Below are 22,634 nucleotides of genomic sequence, written 5' to 3' on the forward strand. Positions count from 1 at the left end.
TCACAGTATCCACTTATTTAAGTTCCATTCATGTCTCTGAGGTCTTTTCCATGTCACCAGTTTGTGTTCTCTCTTTAGCAATCATGCTGGAGGCTTAATATATTTGTCTTCACAGAAGTACCTTTTGTTGACTTGCCTGTATTTTTCTGCTATATTGGTACCTTCTGTCATTTTTTTTTTTTTTTTAAGATCAGATATACAGAGAGGAGGAGACACAGAGGAAGATCTTCCATCCACTGATTCACTCCCCAAGCGGCCGCAATGACTGGAGCTGTGTGTGCCGATCTGAAGTCAGGGGCCCAGAGACTCTTCCAGTTCTTCCACATGGGTGCAGGGTCCCCGGGTTTTGGGAAGTCTTCGACTGCTTACCCAGGCCAAAGGCAGGGAGCTGGATGGGAAGCAGGGCCACCAGGATCAGAACAAGCGCCTATATGGGATCCCGGCATGTGAAAGGAGAGGACATTAGCTGCTAGGCTACCATGCCAGGCCCTGCTTTCATTTTTATTTGCATCTTTCCACTTGCTTGGAATTTTTCCTAACTATTAAAATTAAAGCTGCTTACTATTTTTGTTGATAACTGGTATATTTATGGGATACAATGTTTACACTGAGTTGTGTTAAGGCTATGTTAATTAACAAATCCATTATCCCATGTACTTTTAAGACTTTGGAGTTATAAACTTACTAAAGTGAAACTAATTTTCTGATGTGTTCAATAATTTCCTTGTGGTATTGTGACCCATTCAGTAGTGTCCTTAAATTTTTCAACTATTTGGAGATTTTCCTATTACTGTATTCTTTCTTTCCATTTGATTTTGGTTTATTTTCCCCCTTTTCAGTAGCTAAGATTAAAGCTGAGGACACTGATTTGAGATTTTTTTTTCCTAAGTATTCAATGCGATAAATGTCCTGTAAATCTTTTTTCATTCATTTAAAATATTTGGGGGATGGGTGCAGTAGCTTAGCAGCTAAAGTCCTCACCTTGCACATACCAGGATCCCATATGGTGCTGGTTCTGATCACAGCAGCCCCACTTCCCATCCAGATCTCTGCTTATGGCCTAGCAAAGCAGTCAAGGACAGCCCAAAGCCTTGGGACCCTACACCCACGTTTGGACACTTGGAAGAGGCTGCTGGCTTCAGATCGGCTCAGCTCTGGCCATTGTGGCCACTTAGGGAATGAATCAGTGGATGGAAGATCTTCCTCTCTGTATCTGACTTTCCAATTAAAATTTTAAAAATTAAGAAAAAGTATTTTTAAAAATATTTTGTATTTTTCCTGGAGTCCTACTTACACTCTTGATGATTATTTAATTACCAATAGTTTCAAGGTTTTTATGTTTCCAGATTCCAGTTTAATGATGCAACTATTACGGTCTGAGAACATCTCCAGAATAGTGTTGTGTTGGGGTAAGGCCTGTTTTAGGATCCAGGCTATGCTCTCTACGCTGCCTGCTGTGCAGCAGGTCCGCTCCTTTGCCAGTGCGGGATGCTGATGTTTCCACAGCACACTGTGGGCAGGGGCAGGGAGCTACAGCCTTTTCCAGGGAACCTAGAGCAAAGCAGAAGATTCACAACAGCTCTGCCACGGATCTGTGCTTTCCACTAGGTCCTCTAGATACACAGAAGGCTTCTCTTTGGCAATTTTGTTTGTTGCTGCATATTATTTCCAAACGGTTGCTTTATGATGGATGGGAGATATTGAAGATATCAAATATGAAAAGTGGTGGGATTCATGCCTGGTTCATGGTTTGTGACCTGATGTGCCTACTTAGTCTGCCGCCTTCTCTAGTTGCCTGATGGTTGCCTTTTTGTCCATACTCTTGTAATCAGGAAAAATGTGGAATGCACATCACTGTCTCTGGTCTCCATCTAAGTTTCCATTCTGAAGGTTTATTGGATTTTAAAGATACTTCTGTGCCTTGTTGGGTGTGTAAATTTCTCTGGGAAACATAGACCCAATATATAATGCATGTATCTGTTTAAAAGACATGGAAACATTCTCCAGTCTGCTGGTTAATTTCACTCAACCAAACAGCCATGACAGCCTAGTCTGGCCATGCTGAAACTAAGAGCCAGGAATTCCACGTAGGTCTCCCACATGGGTAGCAGGGGCCTAAGTTCTTAGGCTGTTTTCTGATACTTTCACAGGCACATTAGCAGGAAGCTGGATCAGGAATGGAGCACTCAGGACATGAACCTCTGCACTATGGGGATGCCAGGGTGACGTTTTGTAATGCTGGTCAACTTAGACTGCTTTTTCAGTTTTGTATCATGTTGGTCTTCTATGAGTAGATCATCTTTTATATTTATCTTGGTTCCTTGAGCTTGTTTTATGGTTGGTATTTGTCATGAAATTCAGACAGGGGGTTCTAGCCATGATTTTATGAGTTTGTTTTGTACTTAATCCCTCTTGCTTCTCCTTGGTTTTGATGCTTCTCTGAATCTACTTTTCCTCTCCAGGCGAGCTGGTTTCTGTGACAGATAGCTCTAAATTTAGTTTTTGTGGTTTTTCTTTGTTTTTACTGTTTCATAGGCTCTAGAATCTGCCCTCCCCAAGTTGCCTCCGCCACTGACTTTCTGTATATTATTCAATATATAGCCCTTCATAAACAGTCATAAGGCTATTATGCTGCTATTGAAGCTTATTCTGACATGGTAGGTAGGAACAGTGGCAGAGTCCAAGGGACTTGAAAATTCTAAGGAAAAAATATTTTGGTGCAAAAATATATTTCATGGTTAATTGTTACACATGTTTTCATGAAGTTTTTTGAAGATGTAATTTTGCACCAAAATCAAATCAATGGACTGATATTGTGGTCTATCAGATTAACCTGCAACCCTGTGACAATGTCATCGCTTATGAGCACCAGTTCATATTCTGGCTGCCCTGCTTCCAGGCCCGCTACCTGATATTGGCCTGGGAGAAGCAGAAGATGGCCCAAATTTGGGCTCCTGCCACTCACTTGAGGACCCTGCTGCTGCCCCTCCTCCCCCAACTGTGGTGAGCCCCAGCTTCAGCCTGGTCTAACAAGTTGTCATCTGCAAAGATCTACCTTTCACTAAAAATTAGTTTACCTTTTTAAAAAAAGTCTGCCTTTTCATTCCAAGTACTTTGTACATTAGAAAGGCTTCTTTTTTTCCACAGGCAGCAGAGGTACTGTTTACTTGTAATATCAGTCTTTTTATCTTGCAATACTTTAGAATTGGGTTTGACTGCCTTCCAGTTCATTGTCAAAACAGTATCAAACCTAGGCAGTGGAGTTCACTTTACATTCCAGAAATGCATTCTATTTTTCCTTGCAAATGTGAGAAGTCTACTATGTGGCATAGTGACACTGTGCTGAATGAGATGGTCTTTACTGGTTTCATTGTATCCCTATAGTTTGGTTTTGAGTTATTGGTAGTTCACCTTGATCATGGTATAACTTAAGACAGGCAAGTGCAAAGAAAGCCACAGTAAGTGTCACATGCTTGTCTGAGTGCTTCCCATTTGATCTAATGCAGTTTCTCAACCACAGTATTACTGGTGCTGTGGGCTGAGTTGAGACTGCTGTTTTAAACATCCTACAATGTATTTGCATCTCTAAATTGACAACCCAAAATATACCCAGAGACCGTCCAGAGTCTCTCTGGAAGGAAATCCCTCACAAGGTGAGACCCTGAGCTCCAGCAGAGCAGACTGCATTCCTTAAGCCAGTGGTTCTCCATGTGGGGTGTGAAAAGCAGTGTTCTGCCATCACCTGAACATCCGTTCCGGTCTTGTAGCAGACTTAGTACAAAAACTTTAAGAATTTCCTACTGTAACCTATGAATTTTATTCTTTGCCAAGTGGAGCTATCTCCCATTCCTGTATGTGAGTGCTGTCGCAGGTTACCTACTGCTGTCTCTAGGCTTTTAGGAATCTGACTTGATGGTATTTGCAGGACAGTACTTTACAGTCTACCTGGAATGACTACTCCCCTGTTTCGCATTTAGAGAATAAGCCTGGCACTGCTTTAGGATGAACAGTAAAACAGTAAGACTCTCACTCTCAAAAACTTTATTTTAATAGAAAAGCTAAAGAACTTTCAAAGTGTCTCTGGTTTTACACATTCTATGTAGGATGTCATAAAACTATGTATTTAAAAGTGACTTTTGGGGGATGGAGAAAAAGACTGTTTGAAGGGTGACAGTTTAGAAGTTGAGACAGTAGCTCCTGTAGTAGTCTTGCAGTAGGTGTTTCCAGGTGCCAGTAACTTACACTTTGCTTTAAGTTGCTTGATAAACAGTACAAAGAGAAAGCATGTCAGAAGTCACCGATGTGGGACATAACCAGAAAAGCTCTAGTAGTTAAATGGTGATCAGGAAACTGCTTCCTCGGCTGTAGCCAACAGAAATAACAGTAAGAACAATGAAGCCATTCCGGGCACTTATACGGACAACTAGTTTTCTTCCTATTTCTAGTGTTTATAGGTTTCCAGGAGATAGGGAAATCTTACATGGCAATGTACAACCTAAATCATGAGTTTTGTTTATGTGCAAAAGGTTAATTTTCACTTGCATCATCAAAATTCACATAATTAATACCTTTTCAACGAGTTTTGTAAATTATGTGGTTTCTAGTTACAAATTTAAAACCCAGCACCTTTACTGATACCCCAAAACTGAATCTTGTTTAACAGACTTCACTTAACATTCCCCTAGTTATCTAAAGCACAAAATTAATACTGATAACCCAAATCTAACAAACTTTTTTTTTTCCATAGGAAGGCATACGGAAAAGGCAAAAATACTATGAATCTCAAGAGCTTTTGCATGAAGTAAACAATGTCCCACAAAAATTGGACTGTCTCCAATTCCCAAATCCATTTTATGAAACCCATGAAGAATGTACTGGTCCAGGTAAATTCAGCAAGTCCGGATCTGCATCCTGGGATACGTACCCTTCCACATCTGGGATGGGGGTCAGTGATGTAGAAAGTTCTACAGGTGTCTGGCCTGTGCTTTCCCAGCTGACTCTCAGTGAAGAGGGAAAGGCAGAGGTGTACTATTATGGCTTCATCATCATTCTCCTGCTGCTGCTGGTATGTCTTGCTTTGTATTTTCTCTAAAGATGTCGAATAAAGTCTTGGTAATTTTTAGTTTCTGGCTCTTCGCAATACACATTATTTCAAGATTTTCTTCGCAGACAGTTTCAAGGTAATTGGCTTAAAAAAAGTGTATTAACAGTTGGTGAATATAAAGTTGCTTTATACTCGAAATGGTATCATGGTAGGGTAATACTTTAATACCCCACAACATGCAGGGAATCTAATTTTGATAATTAAAGAGGAAATTTGGAAATGAAACTCTAATAATCAATGAGTTTCAAACCATTTCAGATAACTTTTACTTTAATTCTGGTACCCAAAAAACCCAAAATTTGTATTCATGTAGAGGAAATTAGAGAAGTCAAAGTTCATATTAAAAACAAATGATTTCCAAAGTTTTTGCACCCAAATTAACTTGTGTTCCACTTTTTGTAGAAATCCCTTCCTGTTTATGAAATGATTAACAATTTCCTTACCTTACTACAATACGGACATTCACCAAACATGATGTTAAAACTCTGTCTACTGGTGAGCAGGCCTCTCAACCACTGGGGATTTAAAAAGAAGGAACCATGTCAGCCTGGCTACAAACATACCACCCAGGTTAGACTGCCTCTCTTTGATAATACTTATATTAACTCATGAAATATAATCCTTAATATGTTGAATAACAAGGGGAAATGAACATGAAATTTGAAATTTAAACCTACAGCTTTATAACCAAATTATGGACCCTTTAAGTATCTTCTACTCCCAAAACAGATATAAAATAATGCATTGAACTTCCTGGTGTTCACAAACCTTCCCCAGATTCATTAATCAAGAGTTAATGTCAAAGATATTTTAAAATTTTTAAAATATCTTTGACATTAACTGTGGTATTGACTCACTGGTTGTGGTTTAAGTTTCGATCCATTAATTACAAGCATGAGGCAATCGTCAATAATAAAATTAAAAGCCTTTTTTCAACCAAGCTACATGCATGTTCCCTTTGAGTATGCTGGTAGTAAGAGGTGGTATTTTATGATTATCTGTATACGGCAATCTGATTGGTCTTACGTTTTGCACCGGTAAGGAGCAGAGAACAGTGGTGATACTAAGCACAAGAGGGGAAATTAAGGGAAAAGCACTGCACCAAGCGTTGCCCAGTTACTCATACTAGTGTGCTCTAACAATGATGTGGACAGTGCACACTATGAAAATTACATTGATTTCAATGGTTTTGCAACAAAATTCATACAAAAAGTTAAAGCTGTTTTCATTAAGTACCCAGTTAGAAGGAACTGCAATGAATGTTGGACAGCAAATCCGAGACAAGGATAAAAGCTGAGGTCACATGCTAACCAGACAGCACTGAGTGTGCTATGAGATGTTTGGACCACAGAAACACTCTTCTGTATTTTTCTACAAAGTAAGTAGCAGAAGTAAGTGGTAGTTTCTCTTCACTGCTGCCGCCATCTGCGCATGAAGGTAACAGTCATAGATTTTAATTTGCTATGTGTCAATAAATTAGTTCGTGAAGACATTCTAGATAGATTTTTCAGCTTTCCTTGGTACTTCAGGATATACTGTCACTCGGTACAGACTGCACAGCAAAATGAAGCACATAAGCATCTTGAACAAACTGGATCGGGGGGTTAATAACTAAATGAATTTTAGACTTGGCATTTTAAATACACCTTTTATGTTGTGTTAGCTGAAAAGTCTTGCTAGTGTTGGTTTATTTTACCTCATATAGACATATTTGATGAAACGGTTGTCCACACTGGGGATTATCACACACTTGATCCGGAATGGCACCATCAAGTTGATAGGCGTAACAGATCCCACAATCCATAGTAAAATCCTTCAGAAGAAAAAAATTCGTGGAGGAACCTAAATTGCTGTATTATACAAATAATCATATCACATAACTGACACCTAACAAAGCTGTTAAGTGTTTTCCAAATTACTAAAAGGCATTACTTTTGGCTAACAATGTAAAGGCAGGAATTGGCAGTAGCCAGTGATAAATGTTCTGCAAGAAAACCCAAAATGAAAATGTCAAACAATTAGCAACTCTGTCAAATCAGCTATAAGCTTAGTATCTTTGCGATAGTGCAGTGTAGTCATTTTCCCCACTTCTATCAAGCCCATTAGACACTCCAGAAAATCCAGACATGTTTACTAATGTCAGGAATCACTGGAGATCATGTAAAGAGCGCACTTGGAACCACGAAAGGTGAACAGGTTCTTTGATGCAGCCTTTACATGCAACAAACTGCTGTGATTGTATTGCAATTCCCATCTTTTCTGAGAAAAGTATTTAGATGGACTTACTTTAACACTGGATTATCAGAGCAAGGATAAAACTTACAGATTTTTCCAGGGTAGCACGAGCTGGAAAGTCAATTTCTAAAACATCTTTTAAATTTTGTAATAGGCTGTTTTCTGGATTCCTGAAGGCATAAAAAGTATAAACATCTACTATTAAATTTGAAAAATTGTAGCAAAACACAAAGACATTGTGAAAATACCTACCACAAATGTATGTTCCTGCTCAACTTAATTCCCAGGGGTTTCACCACTTTAAATAGAAAAGAAACAGAACACAGTTTAATCATTTAGGATTGATGCTGTCATTTGTGATGCACACTTGCTTCATTAAGGGGTAGGGGGAAGGGAGACCCCAGCACCAACTAAACTGTATTTAAAAAAACAGCTGAAAATGTTAATACTTGACAGAGCCTATCTCTTAACATATACATACACAAACATCACTAAATCAACTGAGGGTTAAGGCCTTTCTATTTAAAACAACTGCCATTGACATAATATTCAGATTTCATACCATGGTCTGCACCAAGAAAGCAGCATTCAGGAAGCATAGTAGGATGCCTGGGGTCTACCTCTATGTTTATGGAAACATTATTTCCTAGAAAGAAAGGAGGACAGGTTTCAGAAGCAAAACAGTGTCATCAAACAAGGCTGTTCAGGCCAACCACATTTTCTATTGTATATCCAAGGAAATATTTCACTGAAATTATTTATGGGTAAACAGAAAAAATGTGGTAAGCAAGCACTATGAATAGAAGAGCATTTTCAGATTTTCTTCACATGAATCTTCCTTTGGGAGTTAATGCCAATTTAATGTGAATTGGATTTTTTATCAGGGTCAACACAGAGGCATAGCAAGCTAATCCTAGGCTCTCTGGCATCCCGTATGCACACAGGTTCATGTCCTGGCTGCTCCACTTCTGATCCAGTTCCCTGCTACGGCCTGGGAAAGCAGCAGCCGAAGGCCCAAGTCCTTGGGTCTCTGCACCTATATGGGAGACCCAGAATTAGAGTCCTGTCTCCCAGTTTCAGATCAGGTCAGCTCCAGCCATGTGGATAGTGAACCATTAAAGGAAAGACCTCCTGTCCATAAAATCTTCCTTTCAAATAAAAATTAATAAAAATTGAAACTATTCAGTTTAAAAAGCAACAATATAGTTTACAACATGTGCAAAGCTATTTCTATTTGGTATTTAGATTCTTCTAAAAATTTTAAACTGTACAAGAATACAGTAAAAGGTTTTACTATTTTAAAGTTTGAAAAATATAATCCATTGGCTCTCACTTTTATGGTAAGAATGACTTGATAGAGCTTATCAATGTAAAATAAACCTTTGCTAGGGGTGGTGATAATGGAACTATAGGCAAAGAAAATGGCCGTTCAATGAGAAAAATACACAAGTTATCTAAATGCTTTCTTTATCATAAATACAAAGTTCTTATACCAATGTTATAATTCACTTAACAATGAGTTTACAACAATGATCATATAAACTGATGTTTCCATTTGTTTAAAACTTGGCTCAAAGACAACAAATAATTCTTGAAAGGTTGAGCAGGGAGGGGTTAAAGGACTACTAAATGAAAAAATTAAAACTTGCTTATTTATGCTAAAAATATGGACTATAAAGCACAGTTATCATAACTAGGTAAAAAAATTTTTAGTGGAGCTGTAAACTATTAAAATTCTCCAAAGAAAATATTTTCATTTTTTAATACCTACTTATTCACAAATATACCATAATTTGCCTAATTATGCCAAATACTATTAACTATTTCAAACTGTGAAAGTAACAATATTTGTAGAACTGCTGTATAATTATACTTTTTTCTTTTCATAACATGCCATTTGTTCCCCCTAGATAATCCATTGTGCCTGTGTAGAAAATACGAAAATTGCTCACTACTTTGTAGATGAATCCCACCACAATTTCACAATATCAGAATATATGCCTTTCAACAATGTATTTAGAATGGGGCAAAAGAGAAATAGTTACCTTAAAACTTTGCTAATAAACGTGAACTCAACTTGTTAATAAATTATCTAAAATTTTGAATGGCTGAAATCTAATTTGTTTTGCTGCTCATAATAAAAATCACTTTAAAATCAACACCATCTAGTAACATTATAGGCATACCGATGGGTATATTGTATCTCACTACTTTATTTACTCATCAAAAAGAAAATAGAATGATTCTGTGCTTTGTTTATTCTTCAACACATGGTTCTCTTTGACTTTTTTTCTTCTCAATGATTGTCAAAAAAAATTCCCAGATATTTTTTTAAGGATGTGGGAGAGAAGAGATTTGGGAGTGGAGGGAATCAAGCACCCCATTCACTGGTTCACTCCCCAAATGGATGGCATCAAAGGTCAGAATTGAGCCAGTTAGAAGCCAGGAGTTTTTTTCAGGTGTCCAACGTGAGTGCTGGGACCCAAGAACTTGCACCATCCCCAAGTTTGTTGTTTTAGGTTACACCAGTTTGTGTAACTTCTACTGTTCGGGTGCTCCTTAAAAGGCAGAGTGGACATTGAGTACTTCACATGCCCAGATCCCAGGTCGGATGTCTGGCTCCTGACTCCAATTTCCTGCTAATGCAGACCCGCACGGGCAGTCGCTACCGGCTCAAGGAACTATATACCTGCCATCCACATGGGACAAGTAGGATTCACTTGCAAGCTCCCAGCTTTGCACTTGAGGGTGTGTAGGCTTCTGGAGAATGAGCCAGCAAGTGAAAATTATCTGTCCCCATCTGTGTCTCAAATATTTCCCTATTAAAAACTGATTAAACACTGTCATTAAATGTTCACTAGAATCACTATCTTCTACAATGAAACACTTCAATACTTTTCCATTTCACCTAAAATGCTTTCTTTAAATATGGCAATAAAAAGAATCGTAACAAAGCTTTAATACCCAATTTCATATAAGTAAATCTCACCTAGCAATTCAACTCATCTTTACATTTTTTCCCATGTATTATTAAAAAAATCAAACACTAGAAACAAACAACTGGAATGTTCTTTTGCTTACCTATTGCAATTCTGCGTGCTGTTGCACTCCGTGGAGGTTTTTCTGGCTCAAGTACCCAGGTCTTCTCATCGATTTCATCCATAACATCCCAAAATGTCTTCAGTGAGTCTAATGCTGCCAAAAACTGACTATGAATACTTACTAAAGAGCTCTGTGAAAAGATGAAAGCTAAGTTACATGGCACTCTCCCAATAGCAGATAATCACTCACTCAAAATACAGTCAAGTAAAACACTTTAAGCTGTTTCATTTCAGCTGCAAACAGACCACAGAAGGTAACGTCTTTTCCTGCTCCTCCTAACCTCCATTAAGAGGAGGCATTTTTTTAATCGTCAATAGACTATACCTTTTTGAGCAATTACATTTAAAACCATATTTACATTGTATGATGTAATATTATAGAGAATATAAATTACTTAAAGATAGGTACACACACTTTTGTACCTAATACATCCAGCCTGACTAGTTTTAAAATGAAATAACCTTAGCTTCATTTTTGCTACAACTATCAGCGACATTTTTAATTTTATTAACTTATTTTAAGGGATAGCTTAATTACACAAAAAGTATAAACAGATTTTTTTTCAAAGTTTTTAAGAATCCCAACAAATTGTAAATGGTTTTTCTACAACTTTCAATGTGGAATATTTCAGACCGTAATCCTCTGAGAATTAGTTTACATGCATTTTCACTAAATATTAAGTAAAACCATCACAGGTTTAAAAAAAATCAATTTATGTTAAAGTCACCAATTTCTCAATGTGATGTTTAAAAGATACATTTATTGAATTGTTCTTTTTCCATTACTTAGAGATAATTGTGCAAAAAGCAAAACAGTTTTTAATTAAGGGATTTGTTGATTCAAGTAAGCAAAACACAAGACATTCAAAGTAAATAAGTCAGCAACGAATGAACATAATGTAACATGATGAACATAATGCAATGAATAGATCTTACACTCTATGCAAGATAAAAGTGGAGTCACTCCATCAAACATGTATTTTCACCTGCTTAATTATGGAAACCCCACTCTGTGTTCTTACCTAGTCGGGCTGACAGATGAATTCACTGAGCTGTACTCAACCCTTTCACCTACACCAGAAACAAACCAACCACCAACAAGTGCAGAACCTACAGCTTGCTTCATATTTGAAAACAACCTGTAAGAATACTGAAGATAGAAAGCCTGTTCCTTACTAGAGTTCTATATCTACAGAGAGGATGGAGGCCAGAAATCAGAGCATTGAACTCCAGAAGGGCTAGTTCGCAAAGTTTCACAACAGTTTCTCTGTGTCCTCTCTCCTTCCATCCATCTCTACGTGTGTACATCTCTGTAAGTATATATCTGTATTCCTCTACTTCCCTGTATGCTCCCACAAAGTGTGGTCCTCCTCTTCCCAGCAGAATCATGAAATGTTCAATAGAATCAAGATTTGACTTATTTGAAATTAAGTACCTCCAAACATGTGGCCCATTTCTATTAAGCATAATTAGCATACGTAGGTTGAAACAGAGTATTGTTTTTCTTTAATGAGAAAAGGATGGCAATAGATATATCAATCCTGAAACAAAAACTTTGATAATTAAAGAAAAAGTTTCAAACTATTTCAAGACAGAACGAAAAATTTTAAATGTTAATGAGGACGCAGGGTGGGGAATCTTCTGCAAAAAGTCACTGAGTATTTGTAACATCATTCATAGGATATACAAAATGAACAGCTTAAAAGTTAGCCTGCTACAGACTGGCTGAGTTTCCACCGCCACCTCTGGTTGCCTTGGCAGGGCTGAACCACAAGAATTTGCAAGCTTTCTAGGCCTCACAGGCTAGCTGTTGCCCACCGCTGAAAGCACCCGAACACTCACATGCTGTTGGTGGGCATGGCAAACGGCATAACTGCTTTTGAAAAGATTGGGCAATTTGTTTTCAAGCTAAATATATTCTTGTCTCACCACCTTACATTTTTACCTCCCAAAGAGAAAAAAGACATTTTCATAAAAGGGCCTGCAGATTGCACCCATGTTATAGAAGCCACACTTCACTACCAGTCCAACATGTCGACCAACTGAAGAAACAGTAAGCCTTGGTATATTCATGTACTGCAATACTACTCTGAAATAAAATGGAATCAAGTACTGACACAAGAGCATGGGCATATATTTTTTTTTAAAACATGCTGACTGAAAGAAACCTACATACAAAAAACAAACACTGATTTGTTTACATAAAATCTAGGACAGCCAGCCGCTGCTGAGCTATGGTGAGAAAAGAATGAAGCTTTACTGAAAAGGGTAAGACCCTGAGATAATGATCTGCGTGTGGAGTTCCAGCTTCCAAATCCAGCTTCCTGCCATCCCTCGGGGAGCCCTGGACTAAATCCTGGGCTCCTGGCTTGGGCCTGGCCCATCCTAGCTGCTACAGTCATCTGGGGGAGGGGATGAAACTTTCAGATAATCTTTTTTTTTAATTTAAGAACTATGACGGGCCCGGCGGCGTGGCCTAGCGGCTAAAGTCCTTGCCTTGAAAGCCCCGGGATCCCATATGGGCGCCGGTTCTAGTCCCAGCAGCTCCACTTCCCATCCAGCTCCCTGCTTGTGGCCTGGGAAGGCAGTTGAGGATGGCCCAATGCATTGGGACCCTGCACCCGCGTGGGAGACCAGGAGAAGGTTCCAGGTTCCCGGCTTCAGATCGGCGCGTACCGGCCCGTTGCTGTCACTTGGGGAGTGAATCATCGGACGGAAGGTCTTCCTCTCTGTCTCTCCTCCTCTGTGTATATCTGGCTGTAATAAAATGAATAAATCTTAAAAAAAAAAAAAGAACGTATGACATGATACATTTAGGATAATACTTTTTTGTTTTTTTACAAAGAACTGAATCCTAGGTCAAGACTGTGTATGCCCACATTTTAGACCAAGTGTTTTGATACTGCCAGATCACTTCAGAAAGCACCAAAAATCCACTGGATTTATGCATAGATAGAATGATCAATAAATGGTAAGATACGTAGTAAAAGAAATGTAGTGAACTATTATAGAACATATGGATAGATGCATATTCATCACAAGCTTTTTCAATGTTTCTGGAAACAGAGAATAAATCTAAAATATCAAATGAATTATACAAATTACTTGTGAGCTTTTTATCATAACTTAGAAAGTTAACTGGAATATGTTTTCCAGGTGAAGTTAGACATTTTCATTTTTTTGCAGATATCCAATTGGCTTTTTATATAATCAAACTAATTTAAATCTCTCTAGTTATGCTAAATAGCATACGTAAAACCTTCTGCAAAACAAATGCCTCTTTCTATTGAAGACCACTAAGTACAAGCAAATAATATCTGACATGTCTGATGGGTATTTTTTTTTTTACATTTCTTATGTATGTATTTTTCAGTTTATTTGAAACGCAGTTAGAGATTCTCCATCCACTAATACACTCCTCAAGTAACCACAACAGCTGAGTCCGGGTCAGGCAGAAGCCAGGAGTCTAGAATTCCACCCAGGTCTCCCTCACAGTGATCAGGAACCCCAGTACTCAGGCCATCACCTAATGCTTCATCAGGATGCACAACAGCAGACAGGACCAGGCAGGACAGCTGGGACCAGAACTAAACACACGGATACCCTTGGGACGTAGGCACGACAAGCAAAGCTTCACGGAAATGCCTCCCGCGGGACAGGCATTCTCAGCCAGGGAATTGTAGCAGGTTTTAGAAGAAATTTCACATCTCTAACTTCCAAGTGAAATTAATCCTTTCCTCTAACTACAGACTGAGATAACAAACCTTAAAGTTACTATTAGTACCTGTACCATTCTGTATTAGAAACACCACGATATTACCTAAGAAAATCAAATATTAATAGCCCCTAATCTCAGTCATTGCAGTTCAACTCATCTTGGCTCAGAGCAAGCCTCTAGTTCTGGGACTTTTCCAGGCTTCCCAAGCAATTCTAACATGCAGACAAGTTTGATAACTACTAGTGTAAAAATGGAAAAAAAAAAAAGTCATGCTTATGATCAAATATTCCAAGAGTCAACCTGCAAGATTCAAGCAGTACAGTTTTTAAGAACAGATAAAAACATCCTTAAAGAATATTTATCATAAATTGAGACTGAGAGGATATATTATGGGTTCCACGCTTAAAACTTCATTAGGCTTGTACAGGGGTAGAAATCATTTGGTCCAGCCCTAAAGGCAACCAAAGCTAGACTCAAACTTCTAAATCTACAGCATTCTTATTTTTAAGATGACAATTTTGTATGGTCTGCAAATGTTATAAATGTCTATATGGTCTTTTGACTTAAACATTTTCCCCATCCTGTATTATTAAACTTCTTGAAAAATTTTAATTTTTGAATTTAAGATAATTTTTTTATTTTGACTAAAATAGTCTATTTGTAACCATATTCAGCACACCATGTGGGTCAAACATTAAAGAACAAGCACAAGTTTTCATTTAAGTCATACCAAATTATCCAATATTAAATAAGCAAATACTAACTAAATACATAATAGCCTAATACAATTCAATCCAGCACTAAGTAATAGATCCTATTTTATATGCTGATGGTATATACAGCCTCAATGAAGAGGTGAGCATTTTCAAAGTCTGACACCTTGATCCATGCTTTTAATTTATTACAGAATAACCAATTGTAGTTTTGCTTGAATTTGTCTCCAAAACTGTATTCTAGTCCTTCACTGGTTCTCACTATGGTTTAAAACAAAAGCAACTTTTTATGATAATTTTTTTCCTTCATTGTACTTTTCCATAATTTTTTATAATACATGACCTTTTGTAATCAAAAATAGGAACAAATTAATCATGCTATAGGCATCTTTATATAATATACTATGCTGAAAAAATAAATTAACTTGAATAAAACTAGTATTTTCAAACATGTGGCAGCACAGGACTACGTAAGCATTCTCTGATACAAAGATCAAAGCACCCAATTTGCAAGATCACCGCTCTAATCTTCACAGGACACAGAACCTGATCCTTACCAAGACATATATACTCAGCTGCTCTATGCTTTGCCTCTATAGATGTGGGTGTGCATTAAGTAACTTCTAAAGTGACACAAAGCTCTAAAAATCAAGAATTCTAAATATAGGTACTTCAAAATCCACAAAGTAGGTGATGCTCAGCACTTAAAAGTATCTATATTCCCTTCCAAGATGCCAATTACTTAAGTGTACTCATCTATTTCCAGTTCTGATTTATAAACAGATTTCATCAAATTCATATCCACTAAAAACGTTTTAATCATTTTTTATCAACAGTACGTTCAATTCAGAATCAAGTAACTTATGTAAGAAATCAAAATATTTGGATTACATCCTATTTTCTATTCCCATGTATTTAAGGCAGAAATAATTTCTTTTTAAGGAAAGTACTCTCTAGGAGGGCGAGTGTTTCTGGTGGCAGTTCCAATGCTACCCACACCCCCGACTGGAGGGCTGAGGTTCCAGTCTGGCTCTGATGCTTTCGTGCACTGGCCAGGAAACCTGGGCGAAGTTCACCGCCAGGCTTTGGTCTGCTCAGCTGCTGCAGGTATTTGGGGAACAAACCAACAGATGGGAGAGCTTTCTCTGCTTTTTCCAGTATGTAAATTCTTTTTAAATCACCTTTCTCACACAAGCTTCACAGACTCTTTCCTGAGGACCAGGAAGGGACAGTAGGGACAGGGGAGGCAGCAGTGGAGGGGAAGCTCAGCGGAAGGCAATCAAGTGAGCAGGATGGACATGGCCAGTATCTCGACTGTTGAAGTGATCTCAATATTGTCAAAACTCACTAAACTACACACTTTATATGTCCAGCTTGTTTTATTTCCATGTAACATTCATAAACCGGCTTTAAAAACCACTCATTTTGATTTCTTGACAGTAGATCTGCAGAGCAGTTCTGAACTATTAAGAACTTCACACAAAACAGTAACATTCGATACAGCCAGGCCAAAGGAAGCAAAGAAATTCATATACCTACCACGTGGAGGTCTAATTTTATTCCTTTCACAAGTATTACAGTAGATAAATAAATAAAATATATATATATGTATATACACACACATACTGGAGAAAGGAGGGAAGGTATATATGGAAACTAAGATGTTAGCTATTCCCCTGTTATTAAATTATGTTAAACTAGGAAAGCACTTAAGCAGAAAAGTGTGCACACTGCCAATCTCAGAATGTAACGCTTATTATCTTTAAAAGCATTTTGTTACTTTTATAATACCTGAAGTGAAGTAATAATGTCAGTCACTTAACTAGATCTTGGAATATAATATCTTCATCTTAAGTACTATTATTCCAGTATTTTAATAATGTTCACATAGTCCCGGAATGTGATCTTTTGTGCTCTGATGACACTTAAATTAATAGCATAATTTTCTGGTACTTGCAACAGTTGTTTCCATTCTGGGTTTTTTTTTTTTTTTTTTTTTGACTTCTCCATCATACTTGCAGATAAATCCTCTAATAATCATTTTTATCTTTATCTTCAAAGGATTCAAAAGGCTTCAATAACATGAGGAAGTAAGAGATTAAGGTCTTTGAGAAAATGTTAATATTAATTGCAATATTCCAATCAGGTAGTTTTAAGTGTTCAAATATTCAATGACCTCTTACGTGTTTCATCAATGTTATCTGTTCTTTCTGAAGGTACTTCTATATCTGAATGTAGGTCATCAAATAATGCTCTTTGTCAAGAAATCGATAAAGAACTGAGCTGCCTCCTTCACATTTCCTCTTTAATTCTTAGGTTAATTTTACAGTTAACTGGCCACTGCTCATTTATAATATTTGGTACTTTTTACATTTTATGTGAAAAGAGTGTCTGTCCAGAGGGCCACATCGGTCACTTGAATATAGCCATCACAGACTACAACATCTCAGAAGTGCCATGGCAATATATTTCAGTAAATAAAGTTTGTCCAGTGCATACAGACAATAAGTAGGCAATTCCGATCTATCCTTGGATAGCCTCCATTGCAGGTTATGTTTGAAATATCAAAATTGCAATCAGTAAAACAGACTTTCTGTTCCAGTGAAAACAAGGTGCTACAATTGGATCATGTGTGTAATTTTTCTTTGCACAAAAAAAAATAACAAAATGAGAAAGTAAGTGATCAAAATTGATGCCACTCCAGATAAGGATCAGGGTGACAGACTATCAGTGTGGCATCAGCTGACAGTAACACACAGCCATAGCTAGGAGACTAGCCACTCATACTGACACCATTCATAAGTAAACAAGTGAACACATCCTGTCCCAGCACCAGTAATATCGACCAACTCCGGATATCCTGACTTGGTTCCCTGAATTGTTTCAAAAATGTATGTTTTTAACATTCTACTACTATTTCACAAAAACCTAGAGGCGGGGGTGTATGGAGATCTACCTGAAGTATTAATACAGCTCAGTGATTCTAGTAACACCTTTCATAACTGAATTTCTGTCTTCAACCTACTCAATTTCTCAAAAGATATTTTTTAAAAATCATTTTTACAACACCCACATGCTTAACCACACCAATACCTCTACATTCGCCTTTGATTAAAAAAATTTAAAACATAAGTGATCAATTTATCAGACAGCATCCATAACAGGAACAAAACATGAAACAACACTAATAAACTGTACATTTGTTGAAACCAATTTTTTCCACGGACATTGACTAAGATAATCTTTTTTAGCCAAAAAATATTTTAAAATTTAAATCATAATATTAAGAAGAATTTGGAGGCTGACATTTATCTGGCTTTTTCTTTTATTTCGGATACCTGCTACATAAATATATTTTACCCCAAATTTTAGCATTAAGAATCAGTCTGTCCAAGTTCTAATGTATTAATAAAACTGTAAAACCAAACTTATCTCAACATCTTATATATGTTACTTATGACAGCATGCAGTTATCTGCCATATCCAGACTTGCTGAGCTGATCATTCTTCATTAGTTATTAATATTTCATTTGTGAACACCAGAAAAATCCTTGATCACTGAATGTCAATAGGCACATTTTCCTCACAGCCTTTTATATATGTCACATATATATAATGTGATATGTGAAGCTGTATATAGAAATGGGACTTACCAGTTCTACGTTAAGAGTTCATCAATTTGGGCCCAAGGGCGTGGCCTAGTGGCTAAAGTCCCCACCTTGAACGCCCCGGGATCCCATATGGGCGCCGGTTCTAATCCTGGCAGCTCCACTTCCCATCCAGCTCCCTGCTTGTGGCCTGGGAAGGCAGTCGAGGATGGCCCAAAGCTTTGGGACCCTGTACCCACGTGGGAGACCCAGAAGAGGTTCCAGGTTCCTGGCTTTGGACTGGCACAACACCGGCCGTTGCGCTCACTTGGGGAGTGAATCATCAGATGGAAGATCTTCCTCTCTGTCTCTCCTCTCTGTATATCTGACTTTGTAATAAAAATAAATAAATCTTTAAAAAAAAAGTTCATTAATTCACAAACTGCATTAATCCCCTATATCACTGTCTACATTTGTACCACACTTCACAACCCAACAGAACTTTCATGAACAATATTGCAATTTACTTTCATATGCAATCTGTGACACAAAAATTATTCCCTTCATTTCCTAGAGAAAGTTAACGGATTTATACAGGGTTATGTTTGGGTAAGGACAGAGCCAGAATTTCATCCAAATTTTGAGACTATGTTCTCTTTCCTATGTTTGGTGGTTCAACAGATTAATACTCACGAAGACTATGACAGCCAGATTTCATAGCATCAGCAGGCAACACATTTAGTGGATCTTCAGGTGGTACTGAAGACATCTGAAACGCAAGCCTATTCCCTGCAGCTAAGCTCTTGGTGGCTCGGAGTTCATGACACTTTCATCACTTCCACAGAGCCATCTCTTGTGATCACAACGCCTACATCAAGATTTTTACAAAGCTTGAACCACCTTAGACAACTCTGGAGACCTGTTAAAATTACAGTCATACAGCATCTGCCTCCTTAATAGGACTGCCTGAAATCCAAAGTCCTATGTCCAACTGCCCCCAAACACACGTACTTAGATGTATCACAGGTGCATCGGGGCTTCAAAGAGATATAACAAACTTGAAAGGAAAACGAAAGAGAAAGTAACCATAGTATGATTTATGAAATTGTAAAACGAAAAAAAAAATCATACTCAACTATATCACTTTTCCACATATTAGATATTCATTACAATATAAACACGGATATGCAAATTATAATTCTTACGAGAAAATACAAAGTATGCATGTGTATGAAGTAAGTGTAGCTGGCAAAAACAGAAAAGGGTCTAGAGTGGAAAACTGAAAAAATAATGACTAAAACAAAAGACTATATATATATATAGAAAAGCATGTATTAAAGAAATTACAAAGCCTTAAAGATCAGTCAAGAGTTAGAAGTAGCTGACCTCTGGGAAAGAGAACAGGTAGGAAAAGAGTTTTAAAAAGCTGTTTTGTCTTAAATAGTAGTAGAAACATCTTTTGCAACTAATTCTTAAACTATGTCATGTGTAACTCCAATAGAAAAAGTCTTTGAAAAGCTTAACATTTACCTACCTTTTGTAGTAAGCTATGAAAATACATTAAAAATAGCACTCACAACATCAGAAACTAAAATATTAGTAAGAAATTAAACAAATGCATATAAAATCTGAAGAAACCATTGCTATTTTAACTGAAGGATCTAAAGTGCAGAGATAATGACTTCCCAGATTATGAACACAGAAATGAATAAATTCTTAATTTCACAGATAAATCCAGTATAATAAAAATGAAGCAATTCTAAAGCTTATCTGGGATAATGAATGTGCAACATTATCATTGATGTTTTAAAAAGAAAAACTGTCAAGTGCCGCTCCTCACAGTGTGGCGGCTGTGGGGGGGTGCCCCTGCTGGGTCGGACCCAATGCTGGGGGCTCACGCCAAAGACACTGCCACAAGGCAGAAAATGAGTCCTCGGCCTCACCCAGAGCAGCCAGTGCACCATGTGGTGCCAGGCTTTGGCTGCTGGCCGCCTGGTGGCCTGCTCTGGGGTTTTTTAAGATATGTTTGCTGCCTGGGGACACCCATGACTAAGTCCAATTTTAGTGTAGGTGAGTAGTGAATCTTGGGTGATTCCCAGTGACAGGGTCATGGAAGTTTTAGGCATGCGTGGGGACTGAGACCTGGTGGTTTGGAGGGAAGTACCCAGGAGACAATTACAGTTGGTCAGATACACCAACCCAATTCGGAATACAGAAATGACCTGTTTGCCTAGAACATCACTGATCGCAACACACCAGCCCACACCAATACTATGGATGGGGGCCTCTTTGGCAGTGATGGGTATCATTACCCAACTGTTTGGTGGAGTGGTGGAGTGGTCACATTTGGCAGGGTCAAGACTGTATCCAGCACGCGACAGAACTTGGTCTGGGGGTAGACTCTATGGGGTTGTGTGGGCCCTACCCTGTGGAAATACAAGTTCCCCTAGTTGGACACCCTAACAGGGTTGAGGTTCCCACCAAGGGGCGCGTGTGCTGGAATGGGGGCTGCGTTCTATCTAGGAAACAGTTGCAGTCACCAGAGGCACTAGTGTGGGCAGGGATTGGATGCACCAGGCCAGTTCAGACCCCAACACCATTTGGTGTCATGGCGAACCAGGGTAGATGTGGGACTGACTAGGTTGGGTCTCAACTGCCTACTGAGTCATGTGTGAGCTCTATGTGGGTATAGATGAGCCATGGCTGGGCTGAAACATCCAACAACAAGAACCAGAATGGGCTGAAAGCCAGCCAGGAAAAGCCACTGTTCCTGCTAGGACAGGAGGTGAACTGAGTAGGGTTGGCTCAAGGACCCCCTGGTATGCGCAAAATCTGGCATTGGGAGGGGTTCTGATGGAGGAGCCTGGGCAACTCCTCTGGCAGGACATAGTCCCTGCAGGTTAGCACAAGAAGCATGACAGGAAACACTGCAGAATAGGCCATGGAAAGCTTCCCACTGGCGTACATTCGGCATGGGTCAGGGGCAGACCAGGCTGAATCAGTTCATGTCATCCACTGGCTAATCTGAGCACCAGAACACAGTGTGGGTTGGGCCGGGTTTGGTTGCGACAAAACCAGTACACATTATGGAATGCCAGGGTGAGGTTGCCTGTACTGGATTTGACTCCAGCACCCAACCAGCACACGTGAGAACCAGGAAGGGAGGGACAGAGCTGGCAGGGGGATTAAGGGGCTGGCCCCCTTGCCAGACAGCTACTCCCACTGGAGAGCGTGGGCTGGGATGGTGGCAGACCAGACTAAGCAGGGCTACAACACCTGTGCGCCTCATGTGGACTAGATCAGGGAAAAGCCAGGCTGGACTGATTATTCCTACAGGTGCAAACATCAATTGGAGTGGATGAGGGATGTTTGGGCTTGGCTGCAGCACCAGCTAGCAGAAGCTGGCACTGGGGACTAATTCTGTCAAGTCAAACCACAGAACCACCTAAAGAGTGCATAAACCGGGACTGAGAGAGACCTGGGAGGGAAATAGTGGGTTCCCCCTTCCTGGGTCACTACTCCCGCGGGAGGGCATGAAAACTAGGACGGGGGCTGGGGTGGTTAGACAGAGAGGCACTCAACAACATCCATGAGGGCTGGATGGTTGAGTTGATTAGATGGAACTAAGCTTTAATACCCATTGACAAGTACAAGAGCCAAATGGGATGGGGGACAGACTGGTCTACTGCTACACATACTCGCAAACCAGGGTAGCGGGCGGGCCTGGTGGGGGTTATTGTGGGTCGCCCCGACTAGGCTGCAGCTCCCATTGTTTGATGTAAGGGCCGAGTATGTGCTGGGCAGAACCAGACTGGACTACAACACCCATTGGTTCCAGTGCAACTCGGGCCTGAAAACAGAACCAACCCAGCAATTGCAACCACCAGCTGATCGGCGTGATGGACTGTGCCAGGCCCTGTGCCTGCTAGAACATACAAGAATCTGGTTTGGGAATACCTCAAGGTTTCTTTGGAGATCTCCCCAATCGAACTGCTGGACTCAGAACTCTAACCAGGAAAGGACAGAAGACAGAACAGGTCAATCATTCATCTCAGCTATATGTTGGCAGCGAAATATGGGGCAGAGACTTTACGATGGACCATATCAATCAGTGGATGACCTCATCGAGCGAAACTGGCAGCGATTCATAACCGGAGAACTATTAAAACCACTTGA

General features: G+C 39.0%; 2 protein-coding genes across 12 annotated transcripts in view; one reads left to right on the top strand and one right to left on the bottom strand.

Annotated features, from left to right (window-relative positions):
• Window positions 1–5,092, top strand: part of VRK2 (VRK serine/threonine kinase 2) — a 90,718-nt gene extending 85,626 nt beyond the window's left edge. For all 8 annotated transcript variants that reach the window (XM_058667825.1, XM_058667820.1, XM_058667821.1 and 5 more), the window contains one exon: window positions 4,748–5,092. In XM_058667825.1, the coding sequence (XP_058523808.1) occupies window positions 4,748–5,092 (345 nt within the window). The remainder of the gene's footprint in view (window positions 1–4,747) is intronic.
• FANCL (FA complementation group L) overlaps window positions 5,063–22,634 on the bottom strand; it is a 63,144-nt gene continuing 45,572 nt past the window's right edge. For 3 of the 4 annotated variants that reach the window (XM_058667828.1, XM_058667830.1, XM_058667829.1), the window contains 7 exons: window positions 10,421–10,571; window positions 7,902–7,985; window positions 7,592–7,637; window positions 7,428–7,509; window positions 6,801–6,917; window positions 5,548–5,619; window positions 5,063–5,188 (listed from right to left, as the gene is read on the bottom strand). In XM_058667828.1, coding sequence (XP_058523811.1) covers window positions 5,147–5,188; window positions 5,548–5,619; window positions 6,801–6,917; window positions 7,428–7,509; window positions 7,592–7,637; window positions 7,902–7,985; window positions 10,421–10,571 — 594 coding nt within the window. In that variant the 3' untranslated portion in view covers window positions 5,063–5,146. The remainder of the gene's footprint in view (window positions 5,189–5,547; window positions 5,620–6,800; window positions 6,918–7,427; window positions 7,510–7,591; window positions 7,638–7,901; window positions 7,986–10,420; window positions 10,572–22,634) is intronic. The other variant, XR_009245959.1, reaches the window with a different exon arrangement.

Source organism: Ochotona princeps, chromosome 8 (assembly GCF_030435755.1).
Source record: "Ochotona princeps isolate mOchPri1 chromosome 8, mOchPri1.hap1, whole genome shotgun sequence".
NCBI classification, from domain to species: Eukaryota; Metazoa; Chordata; class Mammalia; order Lagomorpha; family Ochotonidae; genus Ochotona; species Ochotona princeps.